This window comes from Anarhichas minor, unplaced genomic scaffold (genome assembly GCF_050575085.1).
Source record: "Anarhichas minor isolate MPS153535 unplaced genomic scaffold, ASM5057508v1 ptg000079l, whole genome shotgun sequence".
NCBI classification, from domain to species: Eukaryota; Metazoa; Chordata; class Actinopteri; order Perciformes; family Anarhichadidae; genus Anarhichas; species Anarhichas minor.
The window spans coordinates 942,501-958,443 of NW_027466525.1; the positions used below are offsets into that span (position 1 = coordinate 942,501).

At 46.5% G+C, this 15,943-nt stretch overlaps 1 protein-coding gene across 1 annotated transcript in view; it reads left to right on the forward strand.

Annotated features, from left to right (window-relative positions):
• Positions 1–15,762, forward strand: part of bmper (BMP binding endothelial regulator) — a 31,778-nt gene extending 16,016 nt beyond the window's left edge. The window contains exons 4-16 of the mRNA XM_076081283.1: positions 1,306–1,388; positions 2,092–2,182; positions 2,319–2,401; positions 3,205–3,304; positions 4,270–4,379; positions 4,535–4,669; positions 7,646–7,750; positions 10,851–10,896; positions 11,938–12,101; positions 12,188–12,389; positions 13,413–13,755; positions 14,569–14,699; positions 15,581–15,762. Of these exons, the coding sequence (XP_075937398.1) occupies positions 1,306–1,388; positions 2,092–2,182; positions 2,319–2,401; positions 3,205–3,304; positions 4,270–4,379; positions 4,535–4,669; positions 7,646–7,750; positions 10,851–10,896; positions 11,938–12,101; positions 12,188–12,389; positions 13,413–13,755; positions 14,569–14,699; positions 15,581–15,762 (1,775 nt within the window). The remainder of the gene's footprint in view (positions 1–1,305; positions 1,389–2,091; positions 2,183–2,318; positions 2,402–3,204; positions 3,305–4,269; positions 4,380–4,534; positions 4,670–7,645; positions 7,751–10,850; positions 10,897–11,937; positions 12,102–12,187; positions 12,390–13,412; positions 13,756–14,568; positions 14,700–15,580) is intronic.
• The last annotated feature ends 181 nt before the right edge of the window (positions 15,763–15,943 follow it).

The window sequence follows — 15,943 nt, forward strand, 5'->3', positions numbered from 1 at the left end:
CTCGCAGCCAGACCGGCTCACTTTACTGGGAGCAATTTACTTTATTGCTGCCTTTATTAACCAGCTGATGTGCAAGTGAGAGTCGTACTTGGCTTGAAATGTGTTCTCAAAATGAATAATAACAGAATATATATGATATAAATATTTCAGACCGTGCGTGTAAAGAATTAGAACATTATAACATCGTACATTTAGGGTGTAGTTTTAGCTCTTGGTAAGGTCCGGCCCTTGGCTTGAGTGTCGGTATCTTTATTGAATCTCATGTCTCGGTGACGGAGAACGAACCAGAGGACAGAAGACGTGTTGTCGTGTCCACATGCACGAGTGTACGTTCGGGGACGAGTCTCTGTGGGATCTCCTGCCGTCTGATCGCGTCCTTCTTTTCATAACGCTGTATCCGTCCTCCTCTGCAGTGATTTTTTTTTGGTTCCCACTGAGGGAAGCGGATCACTGGCAGTGATCAGGTTCCACTGTATGGAGGGTCAAGCATTGATCTGAGGCCACTTACTGTAAACGGGTGAAATGAAGAGGCGTTTCATTTAGTGCTGAGTGGACGAGTCACTGGCAGCTCCTTTACCTCCTCACAGAGACGTATGGACTTAAACTTGGACTTAGATCTGACTTAAAGCTCGGGCTGGTAATCTTGAGAAACCAGCAAGATTATGCAAGATTTAAAAAATAAAATATCCAACTGAAAAACCAGCCCAGTGTTTCCAACTCTTTAGCAATGAAAGCAGCAGCATTACAGGCATGACAGCTCGTAGCTCCAAAGCCACGCCCCCTAAAATGATCCTTAAGAACGTAAACAACCAACATGGCTGCTGTTAGAATCAGAAACGGTTTTATTGCCAAGTGCGTTACACATACAAGGGCTTCTGTGATTGGTGCGTGACAATAAACATCAACGTTGGGAACAGACTGGTCTCCTGGCTGAGAGATGCCCCCCCCCCCCCCCCCGCCTCGTGTGCTTCTACTGTCTTTATACTTTCTGTTCATGATTACATTCAAGATAGTTTCGTGGGATAAATACGGATTATTATTTTTGCAGCATGAACTTGACTGTGTATGTGTATTATGTTTATATTAAAATTAATATTAAGAAAACAAAATATGAATGACCTCCCTCCCTCTCCCTCTCTCTCCCGCTCCCTCTCTCTCTCTGCCTCTCTCCCTCTCTTTCTCTCCCTCTCTCTCTCTCTCTCTCTCTCTCCCTCTCTCCTCTCTCTCTCTCTCTCTCTCTCTCTCTCTCTCTCTCTCTCTCTCTCTCTCTCTCTCTCTCTCTCTCTCTCTCTCTCTCTCTCTCAGGCTGCATGTTGGATGGGAGATCTTATAACAGCTCAGTTTCCTGGACCAGCTCCACCAAACCCTGCATAACCAGACGCTGTCAGGTGTGTAGAGCTGTGTGTGTGTGTGTGTGTGTGTGTGTGTGTGTGTGTGTGTGTGTGTGTGTGTGTGTGTGTGTGTGTGTGTGTGTGTGTGTGTGTGTGTGTGTGTGTGTGTGTGTGTGTGAGAAACAACACAAACATGCCGCTGTCAGAGGAAGGTAGAGATACAGGAGGAGGGAGGACAAAGGGAAGGAAGGAACTAAAGGGGAAGGAAAGAGGGAGGAAAGTGAGGGACAGCAAACATGGAGGGAAGGAAAGGAGGAAGCAACTTAGGGGGTATGATAGAAAAGGTACAAAGGAAAAGAAGGAAGGTGGCCAAGTAAGAAAGGAAAACCAGAAGGATAAATGATGGATGGAAGAGAGGAAATAAAGAAGGAAAGAAATATGGGTGAGAAGAAAGAGTTAAGGAAATGGTGAAGAGAGGGATGCATCAAAAAAACTGAAGGGAACATTGAAGCAGGGAGGGAACGAGGAATTTAAGGAGGGAGTTGAGGTAAGAATCTTTAGGATACAACAAGGAGCAGTAGGGAAAATGGAAGTGATGATGTAGGAGGAAATAAAAGAGACACGGAGCGTCGAATGAGGAGAGAAATGGACGGAAGGAAGCCAAGAAAACACGGAGGAAGGACGGATCAAAAGTCACGTCAACGACTTTACAAAATGTAGAAGGTGAAGACATGATTGGTTTCCCTGCTGGTTGTGACAGGAAGGTGTCGTCACTGAGGCGGACGTCCAGTGTGTCGTCCACTGCAAGAACCCCAAGATCCACCCCAAGAAGTGCTGCCCCACCTGCCCCAGTGAGTACCAACTCCAGGTCCAGTGGGTCTCCATGAAGTCATGTGAACTTCAGAGGATTCACTTCATCCACTTTTTTGATCTTTGGCCAATTTATAGAACGCAGAATATTTTTTAGTGATGAGTCTCGTCCTGCAGGTTGCATCTTTGAGGGTCGCCTGTACAAAGAGAAGGAGGAGTTCAGTCCTGAAGTCAAACCCTGCATCAAGTGCACCTGCACTGTGAGTACACACACACACACACACACACACACACACACACACACACACACACTTGTGTTTACAGGCTGACCGGTGTGTGAGTGTTTGTGAGCGGGGCCTCTGTCCTCTAAATAAGTCCGTGTTGGAGTCTCCTGGGAGTAACAAACTTTTGGTTGGATCAACATCCTCCTCCTAACTTTTCTTCCTCCCCTTCCTCCCCCCCCCCTCCCCTCTCCCTCCTCCCCCATTAGACAAACAAACCCTGCATGTGCGTCCATAAACACATTACAGCATTAATGTGCTTGCACCTAGTTTGGTCGACCTGCAGGCTTGTTAACACGAATAAACACGCACGTGGAGGTGTGACAGTTTGGCCTCGCTGACACAGAATTATTCTTCATACACATTATTGTGCAGAAATGTGTTATTTTGTTATTCATTTTTCTCTGAAATAACATCTTTTAGTCCATGCACATTAAACCTGACCAACTGACGACACTATTTATTACATTGTTAGTGTATTTACATGCACACTAAAAACAACATTTTAACCAGGAATTAAAGTTGAACTGTAATCTTTAGGTGTTAATGTTTCACATTAAGCAGAAAGACCAGGAAATGAACTGGCTGCAGACGTTTTAATATAAACAAACGGTTGCACTTTAAAGTGAAACGTATACAAGTGGAGTCTCTTATTTCTGTTCGCCGCCAAACAAGCTTCCCAAAATATGAACTACAGTCACACAGCTGATCATTAGTACATGTTAGTAGAGAAGAGCAATGAAACGCATGTCAGTGAAATGTTGTTCTGCTGTTTGTTTCAGGGAGGACGGACTCTCTGCATGAGGGAGGTGTGTCCTGTCCTGTCCTGCCCCGCCCACCTCAGCCACACCCCGCCGGGACAGTGTTGTCCCAGATGTCTCGGTAAAGACCAGTAAACCGTCTCTCTGACCTCTGTGGTTGATGTAAAACCTCCACTGCTCTAAAGCTACAGGAGGTTTACCTGGTGGCCTTTAGCTCCTTCCTGTTTCCTCCGTCATTGGTGGGAACCTTCACCAGAGGTGGAGAGTTACTAGTGAACTACTTAAGTATATATTTGAGGTACTTTTACTTCAGTCTTTTCTTTTCCTGCTGCTTTTACTCCACTACATTTCAGAGGGACATGTTGTACTTTTTACTTCACTACATTCGTCTGACAGCTTCAGTTACTTACAAACTAAACTAAACATAGAAATAGCTTGTAAGAGAAAAACAAATAAATGGACACTTTTTTGTTAATTGTTTGCCATTTTTCATGCAAAACATTGCATAAAAAATGTGAGGATATGCAGCTTTAAAAATAATATTTTTGTAACTTTTAATCATTTATTTTAATAATTGTTTGATTGTACTGATGGGTTTGTGACACTTTTGGGCTCTGAGTGATCGTGACGACATGTCTGACTATTTTAAGATTTTTTTACAAACAATCAATCAATTAATAATCAGAAGATGAATCCATAATGAAAATAATAATTAGTTAATAGTCTAATAATCTAATGACAGAATATATCATTTTTTCTGCTTTAGTACTTGTCATTTAAATACTTTAATCACATTTTCCTGATTATACTTCCATACGTTTACGTAAGTAACATTTATAAGTAACTTATCTGCTGCTGTGATTAGTGGAATGAAGACCTGCAGATATTTAGCACATTGTTCATCATTCCTTCATGTTCGTCTCTTTACATTGACTTGCAAATACTTTTACAAGCTAAATAACCTGAACAAACATGATTCAGAATGTTTATGAATGCACAACATAAGTTTTGTGTGTCTCTGCTTCTTACCTTTGACTCCTCCTCCTCCTCCTCCTCCTCCTCCTCCTCCTCCTCCTCCTCCGTCAGGTCAGAGGAAGGTGTTTGATCTGTCTTTAGGAAGCTGTCTGTTCCACAGCGAAGTTTACGAGAACGACACGTCCTTCATACACGACAACTGCACCACCTGCACCTGCAAGGTACCGACCCGGATCTCCTCCTCCACCTCTAACATAAAGACCCCGAGTTCTGTTTGATCTAAGGTTCACTCCACAACCTCGTTACTGGATGAATAAAGATGAATCCTGTGAATGATGAATCTCATCCTTTGTCCTTTTTATTGTTATTCTTCCAGGATTCCACAGTCGTGTGCAAGACGCAGTGCTCACAGCCGGGGGTCTGCCACAGCGACCGGTGCTGCGAGGAGTGTCTGTCCTACGTGAAGGTGGAGGAGGTGAAGTACTGCAGAGTCCGGAACAAGATCTACAGGGTGAGAGGGAGGAGGGGAGAGGGAGGGGGGGGGAGGGATGAAGTACTGCAGAGTCCGGAACAAGATCTACAGGGTGAGAGGGAGGAGGGGAGAGGGAGGGGGGGGGAGGGGTGAAGTACTGCAGAGTCCGGAACAAGATCTACAGGGTGAGAGGGAGGGGGGGGGAGGGAGGGGGGGAGGGATGAAGTACTGCAGAGTCCGGAACAAGGTCTACAGGGTGAGAGGGAGGAGGGGAGAGGGAGGGGGGGAGGGATGAAGTACTGCAGAGTCCGGAACAAGGTCTACAGGGTGAGAGGGAGGGGGGGAGAGGGAGGGGGGGGAGGGGTGAAGTACTGCAGAGTCCGGAACAAGATCTACAGGGTGAGAGGGAGGGGGGGGGGAGGGAGGGGGGGAGGGATGAAGTACTGCAGAGTCCGGAACAAGGTCTACAGGGTGAGAGGGAGGGGGGGGGAGGGAGGGGGGGGAGGGATGAAGTACTGCAGAGTCCGGAACAAGATCTACAGGGTGAGAGGGAGGGGGGGAGAGGGAGGGGGGGGGAGGGGTGAAGTACTGCAGAGTCCGGAACAAGATCTACAGGGTGAGAGGGAGGGGGGGGGAGGGAGGGGGGGGAGGGATGAAGTACTGCAGAGTCCGGAACAAGATCTACAGGGTGAGAGGGGGGGAGGGGTGAAGTACTGCAGAGTCCGGAACAAGATCTACAGGGTGAGAGGGAGGGGGGGGGAGGGAGGGGGGGGAGGGATGAAGTACTGCAGAGTCCGGAACAAGATCTACAGGGTGAGAGGGAGGAGGGGAGAGGGAGGGGAGGGGAGGGGTGAAGTACTGCAGAGTCCGGAACAAGATCTACAGGGTGAGAGGGAGGGGGGGGAGAGGGAGGGGGGGGAGGGATGAAGTACTGCAGAGTCCGGAACAAGATCTACAGGGTGAGAGGGAGGAGGGGAGAGGGAGGGGAGGGGAGGGGTGAAGTACTGCAGAGTCCGGAACAAGATCTACAGGGTGAGAGGGAGGGGGGGAGAGGGAGGGGGGGAGGGATGAAGTACTGCAGAGTCCGGAACAAGGTCTACAGGGTGAGAGGGAGGAGGGGAGAGGGAGGGGGGGGGAGGGGTGAAGTACTGCAGAGTCCGGAACAAGATCTACAGGGTGAGAGGGAGGGGGGGAGAGGGAGGGGGGGAGAGGGAGGGGGGGAGGGGTGAAGTACTGCAGAGTCCGGAACAAGATCTACAGGGTGAGAGGGAGGGGGTGAGAGGGAGGGGGGGGAGGGGTGAAGTACTGCAGAGTCCGGAACAAGATCTACAGGGTGAGAGGGAGGGGGGGAGAGGGAGGGGGGGGGAGGGATGAAGTACTGCAGAGTCCGGAACAAGGTCTACAGGGTGAGAGGGAGGAGGGGAGAGGGAGGGGGGGGGGGGAGGGGTGAAGTACTGCAGAGTCCGGAACAAGATCTACAGGGTGAGAGGGAGGAGGGGAGAGGGAGGGGAGGGGAGGGGTGAAGTACTGCAGAGTCCGGAACAAGATCTACAGGGTGAGAGGGAGGGGGGGAGAGGGAGGGGGGGAGGGATGAAGTACTGCAGAGTCCGGAACAAGGTCTACAGGGTGAGAGGGAGGAGGGGAGAGGGAGGGGGGGGGAGGGGTGAAGTACTGCAGAGTCCGGAACAAGATCTACAGGGTGAGAGGGAGGGGGGGAGAGGGAGGGGGGGAGAGGGAGGGGGGGAGGGGTGAAGTACTGCAGAGTCCGGAACAAGATCTACAGGGTGAGAGGGAGGGGGTGAGAGGGAGGGGGGGGAGGGGTGAAGTACTGCAGAGTCCGGAACAAGATCTACAGGGTGAGAGGGAGGGGGGGAGAGGGAGGGGGGGGGAGGGATGAAGTACTGCAGAGTCCGGAACAAGGTCTACAGGGTGAGAGGGAGGAGGGGAGAGGGAGGGGGGGGGGAGGGGTGAAGTACTGCAGAGTCCGGAACAAGATCTACAGGGTGAGAGGGAGGAGGGAGGGGGGGACTGGACAGATAGATGGTTGGATGGTTGGATGACAAATTAATGAATGATAGGTGAATTGATGAATGATGGTTGGATGATGGTTGGATGAATGATGGTTGGATGATAGTTGGATGAATGATGGTTGGATGAATGATGGATGAATGATGGTTGGATGGTGGTTGGATGAATGATGGATGAATGATGGTTGGATGAATGAATGGTGGATGGATGATGGTTGGATGAATGGATGATGGATGGATGAATGATGGTTGGATGAATGAATGATGGTTGGATGAATGATGGTTGGATGAATGGATGATGGATGGATGAATGATGGTTGGTGACAGATGGATGAATAAATGAATGATGGTTGGATGAATGATGGATGGATGATGGTTGGATGCATGATGGATGGATGATGGTTGGATGAATGATGGTTGGATGAATGAATGATGGTTGGATGAATGGTGGTTGGATGAATGGATGATGGATGGATGAATGATGGTTGGATGACAGATGGATGAATAAATGAATGATGGATGGATGATGGTTGGATGAATGATGGATGGATGATGGCTGGATGATGGTTGGATGAATGAATGATGGTTGGATGAATGATGGTTGGATGAATGGATGATGGATGGATGAATGATGGTTGGATGAATGATGAATGAATGATGGCTGGATGAATGGATGATGATTGGATGATTGATGGATGAATGATGGTTGGATGAATGATGAATGAATGATGGCTGGATGAATGGATGATGATTGGATGATTGATGGATGAATGATGGTTGGACGACAGATGGATGAATAAATGAATGATGGATGGATGATGGTTGGATGAATGATGGATGAATGAATGGATGATGGTTGGATGAATTGATGATGAATGAATGATGGATGGATGGATGATGGTTGGGTGACAGCTGAATGATGGATGAATGATGGATGTGTCCATGTCTGGATGTCTTCTGATCTCTGTGTGTCTCCTCTGTCCTTCAGGAAGGAGACATGTGGTCGTCGGTTAACTGCACCCTCTGCGCCTGCGTCAAAGGAAGCATCGCGTGTCGGCTCAAACACTGTGTACCAATCACCAGCTGCCCCTCGGTGAGTGACAGGCCCCGCCGGCCAATCACCAGCTTACGTCCCGTTTGCATTAGTTTACACCACAAACTCAGAGTTGTTTTCAACAGCCACCAACTCCGTTTCTGTCGCTCCACCTTTACTCGCTTCCTTCTCCGTCTCATCCGTCCCACACTCAGACTGTACAGCCGGGACTAACTCCATCGTTTTCACTTCACACGCGTGACTCTTTAAAAACAGCAACACTCCTCTGATTTACTAGCGGAGCGGCCATGACTTGTTTTTTATTCAAGTTCCATCTCTTTCTTGTGCAGTTTGATACTTGTTGTTCGGAGGTATGATGGATTTATCTAATGCGTTTATGGCAGATTTACGACAGAAGTTAGATACACGTTCCAGCGGGGGATCGATGTCTCGCTTAAAGACACACAGTCGGCGTTTGAACCCGTCACTTTCCAGGAAACGAGGTGTCCTTTTAGCACATTTAGTGATCTCACCAGCAGCTGGAGCGTGGCGTTGGCTGTCAGACGCTCTGGGAACTTCTGGCAAGAAGAAGGAGTTTTTTTTTTTTTTTGCGCTGCGTTCACCTGTCGCAGAGATCGCCCAGGGGTCGTCTGTCGGCCGGCGGGTGATGGAGTGGATTCCTCGCATACCCGCCGGCCACTGGCGGTCACGCAGTCAAAGCCGGCTTCAGGCGTAAGTCCCACGTTCACACGCTTTCCAGCGGTTACAACAAGCCCTCACCTGTCGTCTGTGGTCAGACAGGCGGCTGGCTGGGTGATGTCGGTGGTCTGTCTCCAGAGGAAAAGACCAAAGTTTCACTCACTACTGATTTAGTGTCTTCAGAAGACCTTTCAGCAGCCTGCTCGTTTACTCCGTTTCGTTTTCGTCTTCGTTTGCTCGTTTCTCACATTTTGGGGAACATCACTTTGCATTTATGGTTCTTTTTTAAATAATTAAGTGCTGTCTAAGTGCTTAGGGGTTAGGAATACACTTAATTTTGTTACAAACATGTAACAGCTGCCGTTTAATGGTGCGCTCGTGTCATGGTGATAAAGTGGGAGAACAGGAAGGCATGCTGGAGTCGCTACGTTGATGTTTAAGCATTCAAATAATTTCCTTTTCTTTTTCTGCAAGTTCCTATTTGCATGTTTTAATACTTCTTACGTCTTGCACTTATTTTGTTAAGTAAATTATGTTCACAGTAAATAAGTTGAACACGGCATCACTTCTCCTTAAAGGAACAGTGGGTAGAATTTCGGGGATCTATCGGCTGAAATGGAATATAATATTATTGTAAGTATGTTTTCCAAGGACGGAGGATGTCTTATGCTTTAAAGCCCTCTGGGGCAAATTTTGTGATATTGGGCTAAATAAATAAAGTTGAATTGAATAGATATGGCACATTTTTGTGTTGGACATCATCGTTCACCCGAGAGAAGTTTCAGTTAGTTGCAAACTCCAACCTCACCACTAGATGTCATCAAGTCCTAAACACTGCACCTTTAATTAGCATTTTCGTTGTGACGGACAAAAATATTGAGGAAGAAATCTTCATATCATCAGACCACCGTATGGATAGATGGTAAACATTTCACAAGTCAAAAAGTGGACACTTGTTACATTGATGCGTTGCGGTAACGTTGGCTAAGTGTTGGCATACAAACTCACACACACACACCTGTCCCAAGTTATCTCACACACACACACACACTCTCTCATGCCGTCATCCTGCGGTCAGCGGCAGGTCGGCAGAGTGTGTGCGTCCCTTTTGGAGACAGCGTGTCTCCGAACAGCTTTTTGTCTGTGTGACGTTTGAGTGACAGCGAAGAAGAGGTTCCCTACATTTAGGCCCCTGAAAACCAATCTCTGTCACTGTGTGTGTGTGTGTGTGTGTGTGTGTGTGTGTGTGTGTGTGTGTGTGTGTGTGTGTGTGTGTGTGTGTGTGTGTGTGTGTGTGTCAGAGAAAGAGAGTGTGTGTGCTTGTGTGTGTGTGTGTGTGTGTCAGAGAAAGAGAGTGTGTGTGCTTGTGTGTGTGTCGTTTGTCAAAAGGCAGCGCTCTTCAAAGAGAGAGATTGCCCTTTGTGCAGAGGTTAGGACTCTGGAGTTTGTATTGAGTGTAGAGAGAACGTCTGTATGTGATGACAGACGAGTGGTGTGTGTGTGTGTGTGTGTGTGTGTGAGACAGGGGAAAAAAAGAGTGTGTGTTTGCGCGAATGAAGGGCTTCCCTGAGGCAACAAAAACTAAGTGTGTGAAAGACTCCTCTGATCTGCACTTCTGATGGAAGTTGAAACATACTGTACACACACACACACACACACACACACACACACACACGCAGAGTTTCCTGTTACACAGACAGAGTTCAGCGGTTGAAGCTGGAGTATCGGTGTCTCTGTGGTCGTCCTGGTTGGACTGTGAACTTGAGAACAGAAGCGTTACTTTTGCTACACGACGTGGAGAAAAGGTTGCGTCGGTTTGACCGTTTGCTACCAAGGCACACACACTGTTTAGCTCCTCGCTGTCATGTTGAATTGTTCGGTTCATTTGTTGCTGGAAAAACCTGGAAAACTGTTTGACTTTCCGTTGCGTCATTTCTTTCCGTCAGTAAATCAAACCCGAAGGAAAAAAGAAATGAAGTTGAGTGTAAATCTTTGTAAATTAGAGGATCGTTAGGCTTTCAAGTAGATTTGCGAACAACTTTTTGCACATTTATTTTTCCTGCATCTCAGTATTCTGAGTCGTATCATCGTTGCTTCACTTGCTCTCTTTGCATCACACAATCTCAGATTCAAAGATATGGAAGTGTGTGAATCCAAACTACTGATAACATGACTGTATCAGAGCAACAACACACCCAATGCAACATTAATTACAAGATATATGAAATGCTTATTCTTTCTTTTACATGCTGATGTCCCATGAAAGTGTTTGGCCTCCACAGGTTGATGCATATTTCAGTATTGTTCTTTTAAACTGTGCAAACGCTTCTTTAGTTTCTTCAGATCTTCTCCGTCTCTGCGTTGTTTCTCACTACCGCTCTGCATTCTGTCTCGTATCTGTCCTGCATGTGTCTCCTCCCTCTGAGTATCTAACTCTGTGTCTGTGCCTCGTCTCGTGCAGAATAAGATCCTGAACAGGACCGGCTGCTGTCCGGTTTGCACTGAAAGTGAGTAAGTCCTTCTCGACCCTCCGGCTTCCTGTTTCCCAGAGTATTCACGCATCCTTAAATAACCGAAGTAAAGTCTTAAAGATGAGGCCTTAACGGAGTATCTTGAATGCATTCATGTTTGTAGTTAAAGTTGTGTTCTGGTGCAGCTGTGAATCGAGTTATTGGTATTTCATATGGACTGATACTCAGTAAAGTAATCAAACTAAAGTTAAATCTGTGATTCGTCCTTCTTAAAGGGAATGAAAACAAATCTCAGCTTCTGTAGCTTCAGCTGAGTGTTTCCCATGAACTTCAGCTTGGTTTTGCTCTGGGCTCATTTCACTTTGGTTTTCTGGAAGAAATGTCTGTAAATGCACCATTTCAGGAGTTCTTCATAACGTTGAGTTGAGTTCAGACTATGTAGCGCGTACCTGACTTCTCCTGGCGAAACAAAAACGAAACAGGTTCCACGTGCAGTCTGTGTTTAGACGCACCATTAAAGGAATACTTTACCCACTAAATTATAATTTTTTAATGTTAATTATTCATCCCATGTCTTGAATTCTTTCCCGCATGCCTCCACGCTGAACTGAGAATCAAAAACCTGGAAAAAGTCTTGATGAATTGAAGTAAACATTTAGATCATCAAGACTCTTCTCAGTTTTCAGCTTCTCCGTTCTCCATGGAGGCATGCGGGAAAAATAACTATTCATTCCAGTAGTCAAGGCGAGTAATGTAATGTAATGTAATGTAATGTAATGAGTAACTGATACGCCAATGATCACTTTGTGGGCGGAATATTGCTTTGAATCAAACTATTTACAAGTGAGAAACTGGACGATGGTGATGCTACAGACACAGATGGACTTCTGAGTGAGTCGCATTAGTGCCTCGTATCTCACCATGTATCATAGATGACCTTCTAGCTGCTGGCAGTCATTGTGGTGTTCCACTGCTGCTCCTCTTAAGTTCAAATGACAGCTACTTATTTCTGTTTCTTTTGGTCGTTCTTTCTCCATCTTTAACTGTTTTTGTCTTTTCACCTCGGTGCCTCTGCAGAGCCGGGGGTGTGCACGGTGTTTGGCGACCCTCACTACAACACCTTCGACGGCAGGACCTTTAACTTTCAGGGAACCTGTCAGTACGTGCTGACTCGTGATTGCGGCGCCGTCCCATCCGGAGGACCGGGAAACAACGTCAACGACCCAGACTCCAGCTTCATGGTAGGAGACCGATATCAACGCTCCTGCCGGGCTCCATGTCAACCAACACATTTAAAGAATTTGACGGAGCTCCGTTCGTCTCCTAGGTGTTGGTGAAGAACGACGCCCGGCGCACTCGTTCCTTCTCCTGGACTCAGTCCGTTGAGGTGAGACTCGGAGGTTTGATCCTCGGCCTCCACCAGCACCTGACGGTCCGGAGGAACGGGACCCGCATCGCCCTGCCCTACCACGGCCCCGGGGTGCACATCGACCTGGACGGGTACCTGCTCAAACTCACCACCATCGCAGGTCAGCAGACGTCATGAGCGATATTACTCTTTGTAACATCGTGCAGATTTAATCCCAATATCTGTTTCATGTTTTAGTTTCTATTAAGCACAGCTGTAAGCATTTACTATATTTACTTTACTCTTACTGCTGTCATTATTACTTCTTATACACTTAATAATTATATGTTTTTTTATTCCATTGTTTTTTCTTATAAGATAAGAATAAACTTTATTTATCTCGAAGGAAATTCTTGTGCCAGAGTTTCATTAAAGATGACAAAAGAATACAAATATAAACATATATGAACAAAAGAATAACAATTATTAAGTGCAAATAAATAATACTGACACCAGTGCAAATAGAACACAGGAGCAATAACAGTAAAGTAAATAAATAAAAAATTCAACTAAAATAGAAAAAAAATAAAAAAATGAAATACAAGAGTAAACAAATTAAGCGTTTACGATTATTCTTCTGTTGTTATTATTCTTTCATCAATTTCTGGCTCCAGAATTTCTTTTGGGGTTAATAAAGTTCTATCTTATCTTATATAAATCAATACATTGATTCGTAATAGCGATCATGTGTCCCTCATGTTATCATTATTTACATCCGTACCGTCCTCGTGAACTCAATAACTTATATACTAATTATAAATAAAACTAAATACACTATAATCTAGAGCTTTTCGTTGAGTTTTTATGAGCTACATTTTAATGCTAATTGAATTAATTATTTGTAATTGCTTTTGTAAGTTTATCAATGTATGAATTGCTTTTGAAATGATGATTCAAACCACAGTTGTCAGTATGAAATGGGTCTTTTTACTGAACGTTTTGCTGTTTGACAGATTGGTGGAAGCTCTGGAAAAAGCTCCTAAATAGAACTTTGGATTATTTTGCAGACCACAAAGTTTCATGCTCGATCTCTAGAATATTTATTGCTAAAAGACTCGCGCTGCTGCCTCTGTTTGGTTTGTTGGGTAGAGAAGTGAGAAGTCTGAAGGGACGATCATGAAGTCTTTGTCTTCCCCCCCTGCAGGTCTGGAGATCACGTGGGACGGCGACAGTTTCGTGGAGGTGGTGGCTGCCCCGCACCTGCGCGGACGTCTCTGCGGACTGTGCGGCAACTACAACGGCCACAAGCGCGACGACACCATGGGAGGCGACGGCCAGTTCAAGTTCGACGTGGACGAGTTCGCCGAGTCGTGGCGCGTCGAGGGAAACGAGGTTTGCTCCCAGCAGCCTCCGCCCCGCCGCCCGACCTCCTTCCTGTGTCCCGGCAGCGTCAAAGTCAAGTTCCGCGCCCACCGGGAGTGCCAGAAGATCAAGTCGTGGGAGTTTCAGAAGTGCCACCGTGTGGTTGACTTCGCCCCTTTCTACAGGTCAGAGGACAGACTCTCACCCAGAGACTGTAATGATAATGTCACAGAAATGGAAGAGGAGTAGAAAAGACCATTCTCATTAAAGTCAACGTAGCTGGATGTTCAGAGCGACGGCCATTTTTTGTTTACTGTTGCGACCACTGTAGCAGGCTAATCTCCGTATAAAGTAAACTGCCTTTCAGCAAGTTGTGAACTCACTGAGCGGAGGTTTTCGACTAAAACGAGCAGTGGAGGAGTAATGTTATAGAACGTAGAGAGACAGATTAAATGAGTAAAATTACACAATTTAATGCGTCATCCACACACGCTTGTCACTTGTAGAAAGTACATTTCTGTCGCCACATGAGTGACAACTTTGTTCGGCTAATTTTCCTGTGGAATTAGCTCGCTAGCTAACTAGCGGACACTGGTACTGCTATTCGGCTCATTTTCTGTAACGAGAGTAGCATTAAAGCTATCAACCTAACTAGCGGACAGCTGGTTAGTTAGCTAGCTTGCCGTCTAACAGTCCCTCCGTTTCACTCCCTGTCGGAGAAGGACAAGCTAACTAGCTAACTAGCAAGCCATCCGTCTCTGGAGCTGCGTCAACATTTTAAGGCCTCACTGACGTGTGTTGTTTTGTTTTTTTACTAGTCAAATGAAAACAGTGCAATGCCTGTTCTACTCCTGTTCCATTTCTATGAATAATGCCGATAAATGTTGTGAATATGTTCATTATTTACTCACTGTTCTATGCATGAACCTGAAGGAAATGCAGATACAACCCACCCGTGTTCAATAAAGAGTATTATTCATCGCCCTGCTCGTCTGCAGGTCGTGTGTGACGGACATGTGTGAGTGTCCGGTCCATAAAAACTGCTACTGTGAGTCCTTCATCGCCTACAGCCGAGCCTGCGAGAGGGAGGGAGCGCCCGTCCTCTGGAAGGCCGACACCGCCTGTATGGGTGAGTGACGGCGCTCGTGACCTGATTACAATCGCTCACATGACACGTGGTGTCACACACATTTAATATCATTTAAAGTTACTGACAGACCACAGATGAGTCCGACGTTTTGGCTTCACTCACAGAGGTTTAGCCACAGACTTCTATAAGAAGCGGACGTAGTCGTCGTGACGTCACTCATTGGTTTGTGGACTGATGTTTTGAAGCCTCGAGTTCGCCGATTTTGCAGTCGCCATCTTGGATTACGGCCGTTGCCATGTAGTTTTTTCGCAACCGATGAACAGAAGTTACCATATTTGGAATGCGGGTCTGTCTTTAAGATGCTTATGATGTCAAAGCTTTGGTGAAACCTTCTCATGGACCACAGGAAGGACCAGCAGTTAATTACAAGAAACTTAGTTTATTCCCGTGCTTGGTGGTCGTGCACCTCTGAAATTTGGCGCGATCTGAGCTTTTTCGGACGTGATAATGACACAAATATAGCATTCATAGAAGCAACATGTCGACGGTTGATTTGTTTTTAAATGCTTTAGAAACTGGAGGCCTTAAAAATCTACATTTGAGTAAATATTTTGCAGGCAAATAGTTTACAGGATATTCAACCTTTGTTTCTTTATAATGCTTTTAATACTTGACTTGTTTCTTCACAGGGCTTGTATAAAGACAATAAAGTAGTCCCTGAATATGAAGAAAGAGTTTACAGTTAATCACAACCCCTCCTCTGCATTAAAGAAGTTTGTTTCAGCATTTTTCCGGTTACACTCGTTGTCTTCTTGCTTCTTCGCAGTTTGTTTGTTCGTACGCCCTCTGGCGTTTTAGAGAATAATGCACCGAACTGATTTCTTAAATAAATTTGTTAACCTTCTCTCTCCTCCCTTCAGCGACCCAGTGTAAACACGGCGCCGTGTACGACACCTGCGGACCGGGCTGCACCATAACCTGCGACAACTGGAACGAGATCGGACCGTGCCACAAGCCCTGCGTGGCCGGCTGCCACTGCCCCGCCAACCTGGTGCTGTTCCAGGGACGCTGCATCAAACCCACAGCCTGCCCCGGCCGGTGACCCTTGTGACGTCGGGGGGGGGAGGAAGGGAGGGTGCTAGTTTAGGTAGGGGACGGTCGGTTATAGTATCACAATCAGGGGGGCCAAACAAGGACACCAAAGGGTCTGGGGTCGACAGATCACATGCGATAAGGTACTCAGGGTCCAGATCTATCTGACTTAGACGTTTGAGCCGCACGTT